At 46.4% G+C, this 14,379-nt stretch overlaps 1 protein-coding gene across 1 annotated transcript; it reads left to right on the top strand.

Annotated features, from left to right (window-relative positions):
• Positions 1–9,731: 9,731 nt before the first annotated feature.
• On the top strand, positions 9,732–10,430 carry LOC109764241 (photosystem II 5 kDa protein, chloroplastic). Its single transcript, XM_020323088.4, has one exon. The coding sequence runs from the start codon at positions 9,918–9,920 to the stop codon at positions 10,236–10,238; it is 321 nt and encodes a 106-aa protein (XP_020178677.1). The 5' UTR covers positions 9,732–9,917; the 3' UTR covers positions 10,239–10,430.
• Positions 10,431–14,379: the final 3,949 nt, after the last annotated feature.

Genomic DNA, 14,379 nt, shown 5'->3' with positions numbered 1-14,379 from the left:
ATTATGTTAGAAACTAGACCATCATTTATAACCTAAGTACATTGTTCTCACTCATTTTATTATAGAGGATAAAGCCAAACTAAGCTTTTAAACATAATAGTTGCACAAACTAAGTTCCTAAACTATGAAACTTGGCCAGAACTAAGTTTCTAAACTAAACTATACTACTTGGAGAAGACTAAATTCCAAAATTATGAAGCATGATCAAAACTAAGTTTAGAAACTATAGGACTTGGAGAAAATTAAGATGTCAAACTATACCAAACTTGTCCATAACTTGTAGCTTTTGTGCGGATCATACACTTTCAATAGAATAGAGAAAGACGACCCAAAGTTTTTCAAATATATGGTCGTGTACATCGTTTGATGCAGAGGTCGGGGACTTTTACCCTTGTCTTTTGATAAAATGGGAACTAAAGTAGATTTTTAGTTCATCTACACATCGTTGTGATTATTTGGTTATGTTGTTGTGAGGCACTTCTTTAACTTTTTGTTCCTTGCCAAAATAGGTTATTCTGCTAACCTTGAAGAATATGTTCCCACTTCTCAGCAATATGTAGCTAGTAGATGTTTCCGTGTGGCATTTGTATTGGATCAAAAGCCAAACTGATCTGTAGAAAGACGAAGAAATTCTAAATTTGAGCAAAACCTGGAAAGCTACAAGGGTTGGAGGAGGAGACTTGTGTGCAACAACTATGCTTTTCTCATACCTTTTCTTGTTTTATATAGCATGTATACATGCTATAATCAACCTAGGTACATGACAAGACTCAGATATAAATATTTGGTTCAAACCTGGTTGGTCCACATGCATCATCCATGGCCTGATTAAATTCAACATGCATACTAACTAGATCACCATATTTTTTTACATGAGCTAGTTTAAAATAGGCCAAGACAACATCTTACATGAGTATATTCAAGATGCTAACCACAATTGCAGCAAATAAAAGGTCTCTATGTAGGTGTAGCCTAAACCATATATATCACCCCTCTATTTTCTTCTTGAGCACTATGGTGGCTCGCCCATGATACAAGTGACTATTACCTCTCGTGGCTTAGCTATCCTAAGAAATACATGCAAGCCCATGTGTTTGAGAGCCAAAATAACATAAACAAACCACTTCTGTCGGGGGGATGACCCCCAGGTAGTCCCAAGACGGCGAGCCGGGCAGGGTTCCTAGTTGCCCAGGCCGACTGCTCTAGCTCGCGCCCGCAACTGGCTGCTCCGGCCCGCCGGCTGCCCAAAGTCAACCACAACGTCACGCTGTACCTACGCGGATGTGACGGCCACGCCGTGCGGTGGTACACTGTTGATGAATAGGCGGACAGTGTGCACTCGTCATGCATCATTGATACGTCTCCAACGTATCTACTTTTCCTAACGCTTTTCCACTTGTTTTGGACTCTAATTTGCATGATTTGAATGAAACTAACCCCGAACTGACGCTATTTCAGCAGAACTATCATGGTGTTGTTTTTGTGCAGAAATAAAAATTCCCGGAATAGAACGAAACTTTGCGAGGAATTTTTATGCAATAAAAGAGAATTTCTGGAGCCAAGACCTACTGGAGAGGGGCACCTGGGTGGGCACAACCCACCAGGGCACGCCCCCCTCTCCTGGCGCTCCCAGGTGGGTCGTCCCCACCTGGTGGCCCCGCAGACCCTGAAACCGACGCTATAAATCCTATTTTTCCAGAAAAAAATAGGGGAGAAAGAATTATCGCGATCCACGAGACGGGGCCGTCGTCACCTCCTGTTCTTCATCGGGAGGCCAGATCTGGAGTCTATTTGGGGCTCCAGAGAGGGGGATCTTCATTCTTCATCATCACCAACCCTTCTCCATCGCCAATTCCATGATGCTCCCCAGCGGGAGTAAGTAATTCCTTCGTAGGATCGCTGGTCGGTGAGGAGTTGGATGAGATTCATCATGTAATCGAGTTAGTTTTGTTAGAGCTTGATCCCTATTATCCACTATGTTCTAAGATTGATGTTGCTATGACTTTGCCATGCTTAATGCTTGTCACTTTGGGCCCGGGTGCCATGAACTCAGATCTGAACTGTTTATGATTTCATCATTATATCCATGTTTTAGATCCGATCTTGCAAGTTAGAGTCACCTACTACGTGTTATGATCCGGCAACCCCAGAGTGACAATAGTCGGGCCCACTCCCGGTGATGACCGTAGTTTGAGGAGTTCATGTATTCACTATGTGTTAATGCTTTGTTCCGGTTCTCTATTAAAAGGAGGCCTTAATATCCCTTAGCTTCCAATATGAACCCCGCTGCCACGGGAGGGTAGGACAAAAGATGTCATGCAAGTTCTTTCCATAAGCACGTATGACTATTTACAGAATACATGCCTTCATTATATTGATGAACTGGAGTTAGTGCCGTATCGCCCTAGGTTATAACTGTCTCATGATGAATATCATCCAACAAGTCACCGATCCAATGCCTATGAATTTATCTTATATTGTTCTTGCTAAGTTACTATTGCTATCGTTACTGTTACACTTGCTACACAATTACTGCTATCACTGTTACTGTTACCGTTACTGCTGTCACTACTATCAAAACTATCATATTACTTTGGTACTGATTACTTGCTGCAGATAATTAATCTCCAGGTGTGGTTGAATTGACAACTCAGCTGCTAATACCTTCAAATATTCTTTGGCTCCCCTTGTGTCGAATCTATAAATTTGGGTTGAATACTCTACCCTCGAAAACTGTTGCGATCCCCTATACTTGTGGGTTATCAATCATCATCTACAGTGCTCCTTGTTTCTTGGGCGTCAGTTGATAGAATACCCCAGGAGCCTCTCGCAGCAACAGGCTCGCAGACGCTCGTTCTTTCCTCTCTCAGATTTACCCTTGTACCCCGGGGGAGCGGCCTATAAGACCCCCCGGTAACCCTCCATGCAGAAGGGCTGGAGCCTTGACCTCTCACACACCCACACCAACATGGTGAAGTAGAGAGCTAGCCTCTTCTTCCTCCTCCACCCAAAACAGCTCCAGGAGCACCATTGCAGTCCTCTTGTGATCCATATAGCAGTTCTGGTAGGACTAGGGGTGTTACCTCCCACGGAGGGCGCCGAATTTGGGTACATCGTGTGTCTTGCACCGCTTGTCCCCAACCTCGCTTCCGGAACCCACCGACGTCCTCTAGCCCCAACCACGTTTGATAAGTATACCCATGGCATTTGCCATGAGCACACCACGACAACTTCTTCTCATGATATGCCCATCTGTTGGACTCCTGCCAGGGTCAATAGGTAGTTCAAATATTTGTGCACTCACATGTGACCTTTCTGGACACTTCCCATGCTCAACATTTCAAAAGTAAAATAGAAGAGAATCAGGTAATTGAGCACATACAAATCTAACATGAGGCGAATTATACGTAAGTGTCGATCTTGCGCTATGTGTATGGGTTCTAGTAATTGGAAGTCAGCGGCCTCATGGAGCTACAACTCTACCTATTTATTTGGATCACACCATCCAACCTATAAATAGATTTCATTGTGTGCTTCTAGCCCAATTTAACTCTCACATCTCTTTTTCTCAAAAACATTTTAAGGTATTATTGATTCATCAAAATTCAAAAAATGATTCAGACGACACCGCAATGTCCATTATTCTGAAGTTTACTCTAAAAAAGTGTCCATTATTCTGAAGTGTCCACCTGCGCAACGTCTCTTATCATTATTTGTCTGCTCAAAAGCCATTTTATTTTATAGGTCTTGAATGTTAATGTTGTTCTGTTAGAGAATTGATCCTCATCTTTTGTTCGTTACTCCCTTATTTCTGGTTTAAAGAGCTCATCTCATTTTTCAGATTGTCATTATACTAGTCCTACTTCGCGTCAGAAGTGCTTTGAGCCTCACACCACATTTAATTTATGAAGATGAGACAGAGAGGAACAAGTCATGCAGTTGTATTTCACACGCACCATGCGGATCTAATTAGAGGGCGAGTGTTGCACTTAGACTATCCACGGTGAAAATAACATAGATGGTAACATCACATATCTAGGCAAAATAGATAATGTGGCAAGTAATTAAAGAAAAAATAGAGACATGTAGTAACATAGCTAGTTACTCCTAGTATATGGGATCCCTCCGACCAAGCACGTAGAGGGAGTTCTGCGACTGGTGCACCCTTGGGAAGCAGCACTACATGCCATTCCCCAGGCCACGACGCACCGAGCCGAGCTTGTACACACTAATCTCGTCGCCGACCGCTGATGGTAAGAGGTATTTCTTGTTAATCGTACATGACTACTTGAGGTCCATGTGGCTTCAAGTTATCAGGTCGAAGGACTGGCGCTCAACTTCTTCAGAAAGGTGAAAGGGTCGACCGAGGTTGAACGTGACTGCAAGATCCCCGTGTTCCAGCGATCGCAGCGGTGAGTTCATCTCCGCCGGCTTCGCCAACTTCTACAAGCACACCAGTATGAACCATTTCACCACCGCGTCCTGGACTTCAAGAGGCAGCGCACCATCACGACCTCTTCAAGAGGTAGCTCTGTTGAAGCGAGTATGTCGGTGTAGCTCCTCTCCTCCAAGAGGGCGGTGAAGATGGCCCCATCATGAACTCTATGGAAAATATAAATATGAACTAAAAAATCTTAGTTTTTGGTGGCCTTGTCTTGGACAAGAGGGGCTGCACAAAACAAATAATCATATTTTGGAGGTGATTTGCCCCCTCAATTAATTGTAAAATCTATATCTATATATATACCTACCTTTTTTGATAAACTATATATATAGCTATTTTTTTCTAATCTAATATTAAAGGATGGTGCGTTTCTCCAATTTTTTGGTCCGTCCATTTACCCTAAGTTGTACATAAAGTTGAAATAAATTATCCACCCTACCACCCGTAAGTGAAAAAAAAACTCTTCGTTAATTGTTCCTCTGTTTTTCCTCCAGTCACTGAAACTGCCCTTAAAGTTGAAATAAATTACCCACCCCACTACCCATAAGTGAAAAAAAAACTCTTCATTAATTATTTCTCTAAATTTTCCATCTGTCATTGAAACTGCCACTAAAGTTGAAGTAAATTACCCACCTCACCACCCGTAAAAGTAAAAAAAATTGAGCATTCCTCCGAATTATCCGTACATTATAGGACCCTCCAGTTTTCATCCATAGTGAGACTGACCTTTTCTTTTCCTTCTCATACTCACATCGAGGATGTACTAAAAAAAATTCGCATCAAGGATCAAGTCCAACATCAATCCATTGTGAGCATGTTAGAATGCACGTGTCCTATATCCACATGCACGCCGGTTGGTGTAAAAAATATTCAAATACTTGTATATACACATAGTGTGAATATTTGGAACTTGATTTGAAGACCACGAATTTATTATCCCGTTGCAACGCACGGGCCTTTTTGCTAATAGAAAGACAAAAAGATAAAGGAAAAAAATCAGGTCCATTGTGCACTTACGCTCAATACAAGGCCCAGCCCACTCAACCTTTCTTCTACCTCTCTCCCTCCCTCATGGTGTGACGCTTATCCAGTGCAAAAGCCATGTCTCACTTGTTGCGAGACATCCATCCATCTTCGCCTACCGGAATCGACAAAGTGGGCAAGCCAAATACATTGTGTTAGCTAGCAGTTTTGGGATGCTTCGCGGACCGGTTCGTGGAACCTTCTACTAGTTGGGAAGGTTCCACACAGTTCCTTTTTGTGTGTTTTTCTTTATCAGTTTTCATCTTTATTTTCTTTTTCTTTTCCTTTTTTCCTTTTAATTTCTTTTGGTTTCTATTTTTCAAAATACATGTAAATTTTTTCGAATGCACATTGAACAATTTTTCAGATACACGTTGAAGAAGTTTCAAATACCTGGTGATCTGAATACTTGTTGAACATATGTTAAATGCAGGTTCAATATTTTTTTTAAATACACTATGAACATTTTTTAAACACAGATTGAACATTTATTCCTTGCAATGAAATAGTCTCGGTAGGACCCAGCAGCGTTTCTTCTGTTGCAAGCTCGGTGATCGTATCCACACTGGTCCAATGCATAGTTGTGCCTTCGTGTTGAAAAGTGTGTCTGCGTGGAAGAAAGATCGTCCATGAGCATTCGTAAGGTCTCTTTCTTACAAATTATTAGTAGAATGCCTACAGAGACACACTCCTTGAGACTGTCGAACCAGTGCAAGCTTGATTTCTCGTGTAGATCCATAAATTCCCATTGTCTCCCAGGCCGAACGCATGAATTTACAAGGGAATATACACACACCTTGCATGCATGTTATCACCTACTAGTATGTGCTCCATCTCTAGATAGACAGCCATAGCTACTAACGTTCGGCTTTGATTGATGGATGTGGTTACTAGTAGTCTACTTGTAGAGTATATATAGTGGTCTGCGCTTTGGATCCATAGCTCTCTCTGCTATTCGATCTGGTTATATATATGTGCAGATATCACCATGAATGCAGTAATTCACTACCTACTTGTACTATAGTTATGCACTGGAAGCAATTGAGCTGCATGATGTAGTTACCTTTTCTGAAAAGAGGATGAAAGGGGAAGCCTTTGCATCGATTCATGCCAACTTTTTTTTTGAAACGGATGCAAAAGATTTGCCTCACCGATGACAGGCATCGATGACGGACATGATGTAGCACGAGGGGAGAAATGTCCGTAGAGGTTTCCTTCCTCCCCAACTGAAGACCCAATCTGACACAACTGGCACAACCTCTAGTTTGGCGAGAGCAGCCTCCGCCCTCCCCAGAACACTCCCAACTCGCGCAAGGCAATCGCGCAGCTCAGTGCGAAGCAACTCGGTCTCGTCAGCTAAGACGGGCTGCAATTGCACATCACCCGGTGTTGCATCAACCTCTAGTGCAGGCAGTGGGGTAAGCGTTGGAGCATCATGATGCGGCTTCGTAGTCAGATCGAAGCGGCACTCAGCGTGACAAAAACGCACTTTGTGGCCGAAACGAAGGCATCCCGTGCACCGGATAAGGTCCCTGCAAGAGGCCCACTGCTTTCTTTCGTTCCTTACTTTTTATCCAAAAATTGCAAAATGGAGTACAAAAGAGCTAAGGCCACAACAAGGCCGAGACACCCAAAATTACTTAGGAATATCAAGATTATATTAAGAAAAAATATGGGTGTAAATTACACTCATCAGGCGTTAAGGCCAACTCCACTTCTGGTGGGCTACGTAGCTTATCCTAGAAGAGGATGGTATGCGGGATCCCTAGGTTCCAGTACAAGGATGAACATTAGTGCAAGCTCCCCGCGTTCCAATCCGATCGTGGTGGCGAGTCGAACTCCAACGACTTCGTCAACTTCTACGAGGCCAGCGGTATCAAGCATTACACCATCATACCATACTCGCCTAAAAAAAGCTACTTCTTCAAGTGGAAGTGAGATGGTGATCTACCACTTGAAGTCCATGGTCGTGATGGGGCCTTTGGTAGAAGCCTTTGGTAGAAGCGATGAGACAACGGTGTACCTGCTCAACAAAGGTCCGTTGTGGAGTCTCAACGGTGTCATGCCGTACGAGGCTTGGCACAGGAAGAAACCGAATGTCCATGTCCATTGTCTCGGGGCATTTGGATCATTGGACGTGTCACCTATTGTTAGGGACCGACTCTTGCTTCTCCTTAATCACTCACAAGTATGGTTAATTTAAGCTCAGTGTAGCGACTACAAGGGAACTACTAGCCACTATAGGAGAAACTAGGAAGGGAAATGGTAAGCCGCCACCATTTTTCGTGTTCGATGATCCACTAGATGCCTTCCTTCGAGAGGGAAAAGTAGGTGCGAGGGGAAGGAAGCAACTCAAATCCGCTCTAGGCACTGGACTCTTGGGTTGGGCTAGTGCCTTACTGCCTTTTGATGGGTCAAGCGTCCAACGAGGCAAACGTGGTACTTCCAGGTGGGGGTATGCATGTCAGGAGTGATGACATCCCACCTTGTTGCGAAGAGGCTTGCCCCCAAGGCTCCGCACCGAGGAAACGAGCCTAGAGCATGACCTTGTCTACCCAGTGTCGGTGACCACGACGTGTCCAACCATCGTATCAGAACCTGCTCGATCATGCTTCAGTGTTTCTTGTTCTAATGTTATTGAAGTATGGCAGCTAGAACCATTAGCACGCCCATTGAAGTCGCAGCTCAGGTTCAGTCACGGTACCTGGGAGTAGTGCACGCCGGAGTTGCGAAAGATGAAACACAAATGCACAAATGTCTATCTGGTGGCTGCGGACAATACTCCACATCTTTGATCTTGACTATGACTTGATAAGGGCCATAGTAGCGGCAAGAGAGCTTATGGTTGGCGTGCTTCGCGATGGATTTATGAATGTATGGTTGGAGCTTCAAAAAGGCTACATCTCCCATGATGAAGGTGCGGTGCAATATCTTTTTATCCATCTGATGCTTCATGTGCATGCACTTTCTCTGCAAGTGTTGCTGCAGTAGGTCCTGGATAATTGCACGCTCACTGAAGCATGATTGCAGAGTTAGGACGTACATGAACTTGTCGTTGTAACCCCCCAGTGTCGTGGCTCATGCATGTATATGGCCTTAAAAGGGGACATTCCAATCGTCGAGTGACAGAAGAGGTATACCAAAACTGAGAAAGGGGGATCTAGTGGCTCCAGCTTTTGGACAGGTATGCGTGAAGCAACGTAGGAAGATCTTGAGGCGATGGTTAACACGCTTAGACTGCCTGTCGGTTTGAAGACAACATCGATGATGAAAAACTCCAGGAGCTCCTCCACGACATGAAGTTGCATGGTGATGGCATGTGGCCGCTTCCCCAGTGCTCTCCGCAGTTGAAGCAGAGGTTGCATCCATACTTGTACTCCCACAGGGAGTTTGGAGCCATCAGCATGACTTGCATCGATGCCGGGATGATCCATCGATGCCGTGACGATCCATGGAGCGGGCAAAGGCATGGTCACCCCTGCACAGTGCACCGTTTCTACCAGCCGAGAGGCAGACGACCACGACTGCTTGATGCATGGCGATGCCTTACACCACCTCCTCCTGGAGTAGCGCTAAGGCACACGCCGTGTCGATGTATGGTGGGCCCTACACCAACAGTAGTGCGGAGTCCCTCCACACAATAAGATAGTAATAAGGATGGATGGAGTTAGAGTAAGCAGATAAATGGTTGATGACTAATTCAAATCTCTCGATGTAATCTGCAACTGAATTAGTTTGGGAAATGGTGTCAAACCAACGTATCAACAACCGGTGTAGACCGTGTTTGAATCTTGTGCAAAGCAATGTTGGAAAAGACTCCCAAAGGAACCCCGAAAGCTTTTTCGAAATCGACTGCAACCAAACATAAGCCGGCCCCGAGAAACTCATAGAGGTCCTGGGTACTCATAAATTCTCATGGATGCCAAATATTTGAAATACTGCTCGTTCCAAAACTCCATTTTGGTCCGTTAATCCCCTATGCCATGCGTACTTTGTGTGGAAAAGAAAATGCTATGCCTGAACACCCATGTTTCTGATTAGACGCGCTCGATTAACTCTTCGATACCACTGACATGTGAAGGCACTTTTGTTTACTCTTGGGCATCATGGACGTACCAGAGGTCGAAGGGCCACGATGGCGATCGCAGCCATCCGGTCCAGAAATCCGCATCCGGCCTCCATCCAGGTCCTCCCATTTGTTATCCACCGTACCCCAGCGTTATCCAACCAGAATTCTCCTCGCCTCAGCCATGTCACGCGCCGCCGCCACATGGCCGCTCGCCAGTGGGCACGCCATCCCCGCGACAGATAAGGCGCGCCCTTGCCTTGCAGCCCAGCCGGCCGTATCTTCATAACCAAATAGCCCCGCACCAAAACGCACCCCACTAGCATCATCGTCATCACACATTCCCAGCGCAGATCGTCCCAAAACCTCAGCAGCTCCGTCCCGATGGCGTCGCTCACCATGATGGCGTCCCTCTCCGCGGCCGTGGCGGTCGACCGGCGCGCGGCCGCTCCACGCCGCGGCCTCGTGGTGGCCCGGGCCGCCAAGGTCGAGAGCCAGCAGGAGCCGGCGGCCAAGATGGCAGCCGTGGAGCCCGCCACCGACGGCCGCCGTGCCGTGGTGTTTGCTGCCGCCGCTGCGGCCTTGTCGGCCATTGGCGGGGTGGCCTTCGCCGAGTCGGACGTCAAGAAGGGGAGCCCCGAGGCCAAGAAGAAGTACGCCCCCGTCTGCATCACCATGCCCACCGCCAAGATCTGCCACAACTGATCCGGGGTGAGGGGACGATGATGATGCGGGTGGGCGGTAAATATTGTACTACGTACGGTTTTATCTCTTGTCGAAGTTCGAGCTTAGATGCATAGGGCCGCGTTGCGTGCGCTTGGACGCCGCCATGGACGGTCTCTAATGTTGTTGTATTATCCATTGCAAATTCGAGGTGAAACCGCACTTGTTTGATTACTTTCATGCACGCGCCCTTTCGTCTGTCGAGTGATCTTCTTCCCTGAAAATGAACTGATCACAACGCTGACCTGAGGGGACTGTTGTCTGTCACGCCGTACTGGGTATGGATGGGTTATCTGACTATGCAGGGAGTGTACGAACGAACAAAATCGCCTAATCTTTGTTCTTATCTGCAACCGGACCGTACCCGCCCCAAAAGTCCGGGCAAGCTGCCCAGTCAGTGTTCGGATGCAAAAACGCCATCCAATCGGCCTCTTCATAGCCGGCCCAAATGCCCGGACTGACGGATAGGGCCCACGCGGGAACGCGGAGAGACCGTTGATCCGACGGGTGCCTCATCGGCTCTGCGTCACGTGGCGCCGCTTCGGCATGCCGCCCGAGGGAGGAAGCGGGCTATTTAAGTCGAACGGCTGTCGTGGGAGTAAGTCTGACAGTAAGAGTAGGGGGTACGTAGGAGGAGGCAAGATCCTAGCTACGGTGAGGTTGTGCACGCAAGGTTTACGAGTTCAGACCCTTTTTGGAGGAAGTAACAACCCTACGTCTCGGTGTCCGGAGGCTTGGTCGACTGGAGTATGCGTGAGAGTTACAGGGGGTGCGAACCCTTGTGCCCGTGGAGGGGGTGGCTTATATAGAGTGCGCCAGGACCCCAACCATCACACGTTACACAGGGTTCAATGTACATTAAGACAGGGCGTTACTGGTAACGCCAACTATAAAGAGCTATAAATGACCTTTAAGACTACAGAATGAACGCCTGACCGTTGCCATCCTGAGTGACTTTAGATCTTCTGTACTCCGAGTGGTTTCTTATATGGCCGAGTGACTTCATCTTGGTCGAATGAAATTGGGGTATCCGAGTGGGATAACTGGTCGAGTGGATTGCACTCCAAGGTTACTTCAGTCGGTATCTTTTGTTATACTTTGAATATTTTTGACTCTAGGGTAGTGACCTTGGGTAGGATGTCTAGGTCGGGCCTATGACCCTACCCTAGGTCCATGGCATCGTCATTAGCCCCCGAATGGATTGAGGTCCGAGTGAAAAGAGAGTTGAAGTTGATCCCGACCTGATTCTTATGCTTCGGAGGCATTTTACCTGGGTCTGGGAACCGTGCTGAAACTTCAACTTTATTTCAGTCGCCTTGATCGATTCAAAGGTCGTCGAGTGAACTATACTAATAATCTTCGAATGTTGATATGGTACGAAATCTTCGAGGTGAAACCGCACTTGTTTGATTACTTTCATGCACGCGCCCTTTCGTCTGTTGAGTGATCTTCTTCTCTGAAAATGAACTCATCACAACGCTGACCTGAGGGGGCTGTTCTCTGTCACACCGTACTGGGTATGGATGGGTTATGTGACTATGTAAGGAGTGTACGAACAAACAAAATCGCCTGATCTTTGTTCTTCTAAAAGCATCTACAACCAGACCCCATACCAGCCGCAAAAGTCCGGACAAGCTGCCCGGTCAGTGTCCGTATGTAAAAACGTCATCCAATCAGCCTCTCCATAGCCGGCCCAAAAGCCTGGACTGACGGGCACTCCCCGTATCCGGTCAAAATCTGGGACAGATATAGGGAGGCCCGGACGCACCCGAGCATGCCCGTCACATCGGACTGACGGATAGGGCCCACGCAGGAACGCGGAGAGACCGTTGATCCGACGGGCGCCTCCTTCGCGCTGCGTCACGTGGTGCCGCTTTGGCATGCCGCCTGAGGGAGGAAACTGGCTATTTAAGCCGGACGGCGACAGTAGAACCCTAGCCCGCCCCATTTCTTCCCCTTTCTCCACACCGCACCAGCACTTCCACTTCCGTCCGATGTACTACTGCCTCGCAACACATGCAACACCTCACGCACCACATCATCAACAACAAGATGCCAATAATGTTTATAGAAGACCATTGGGAAACCGTCCACTCCAGTAGCTTTTCGATCCCCTATATCATCAAGGGCTCTCTTAACCTCCTTCGGGGTGAATTCTGCCGATAGAAACTCGTTCATTTGCATGGTCACCTTTGGGGATATATGGTTCGGGATGTCACTAGTATCAGCACCTGTCACAGGGGTAAACAAGGAAGAAAAGTAGTTAGTAATAAGTGCCTTTATGCCTTCTCCTCCTCTACCAGAACTCCATCCTCCCTCCTCAACTAATTACATTCTTTTTCTACCGTTCTGATGCGAAAGCCTAGAAATAGTGTGTGTTACGGCCTCCATTAACCAGCCAATTTGCATGATCTATCTGCTACCACATAAGGTCCTCCCGTTCTTCAAGCTTTTCCGCCACACCCTCCCAGGTTCTCCTGCGCCTCCCACCAGTAGACCGCTGCACCCTCAGGCTACCATCCCGCAACAGCACCACGGTCGATGATTAGAGTGATGGGGATCCCCATTATTGATCTTATACGTCGGGAAACAGTCACACCACTCTGGTGTTGCAACAACACGGCCTAGACGTTCACTCGGAACCGAGGTCATAGCAGAATACAGTAGTCTAGGGCATCATGAAAATTTCGCATATATCTATATCACGAGGTGCACCCCCTTGCTTTTCATGACTAAATAGTACTCCATTAAAATTACCAAGGCAACCCCACGGGAGCTGAATCCGGTTATGTAATCTACGAAGGAGCCTCCAAGTCTCGACCTTTCTCTCCATGTGTGACTCCTAATATGTGCCAGTTAAGCGCCATTTGAAACCATCCTTCTCCTTCACAACTGCATCAATGTGCATACACCCCATCCATCTTACCGTAACATTTAGGCCCCGTCTCCAGACCAATGCCAAACCATCGCTCTTCCCATCTTTGATTTTCTACTCTCATCTGTACGAAGTTGTGGAAGGACAGCAGCAGTTGGTTGGAAAATTTCAAGCAAAAGCATTTGATGCAAAAGGGTTCATTTTTTTTCTTCTTTCTCTTCAGTTTTTACCAGCGGTTTTGAATTTGGTTTTGTGTGTTTTCTTGTTATAGGCCAAACCCGTATATGGCAATTGTATGAGGGAACTTTTAGCAAGGACATCCATTCGGCAAGGGGAAGACAGAGTTTTTGCCATTTCCGTTTATCATATATTGAGTGCTTCTTGTCACGACAAATCTCCCCCTTTATTTTTATGGCAACTGATCTTTTTTAGCGCAGGACAGACACATACACACATATACTCATCGCTATGAGCGTACGCATGCACACCCCACCCTGTGAGCATCTCCGAGAGACTGAACCGGCACACCATTTTGAGATTGATGTAGTCGTCACAGATGCCTTCATAGTCGATGGGGACGTCGTCTCCTTCCACTGAACACACATCGTCGGAAGGCTTGAAATAAATCCAGAAAAATGCAACCACCAATGCCAATTATAGGACTTGAATCCTGGTTGGTTGGTTCCACCACATAAAGTAAAGTTAATCATCTGAGCTACACTCAGTTCGCAATGGCAACCGATCATTGTACATGTAAATTGCATCTTCTTGCCCAGGCAGATCACACGTGATTTTGATAACAAATCCATTGGCTTAATAAGGGCAACTTCTCCCCCAATTATTACTAGTAGATTATAGGAAACTTCTCCCTTAATTTGTTTGTAGAGAATTGCACATATATGGCAATAGAATTTTTGATTCCATGGCATGCACATACCGTACTGTGTAGATCCTGTAGCTTTTCAGGCCATCATATGTGGATCTCTCGCCTTTTCAGCCCATTCTGTGTAGATCCCTCAATTTTTCAGGCTTGTTAGTGGGACTTTTTTTCAGAAGAAACTTGTTACTGTGTATATGATCAGGTGCTTAGGTTGGGCCTGTTTCTTTATGGCCCCTTAACCTGGCACGTTTATAATCACGTTAGCCAGAAAGAAGAGCCCCTAATCGGCGCCTTCTACACCTGTTAGGAGTTCCGGCATTCCCCTAAAAAAAAGGAGTTCCGGTCGCTTTCGCCAAGGCGCATTTGGG

This window comes from Aegilops tauschii, chromosome 6 (genome assembly GCF_002575655.3).
Source record: "Aegilops tauschii subsp. strangulata cultivar AL8/78 chromosome 6, Aet v6.0, whole genome shotgun sequence".
Taxonomy (NCBI): domain Eukaryota; kingdom Viridiplantae; phylum Streptophyta; class Magnoliopsida; order Poales; family Poaceae; genus Aegilops; species Aegilops tauschii.
This window is presented reverse-complemented; position numbering and strand designations above follow the sequence as displayed.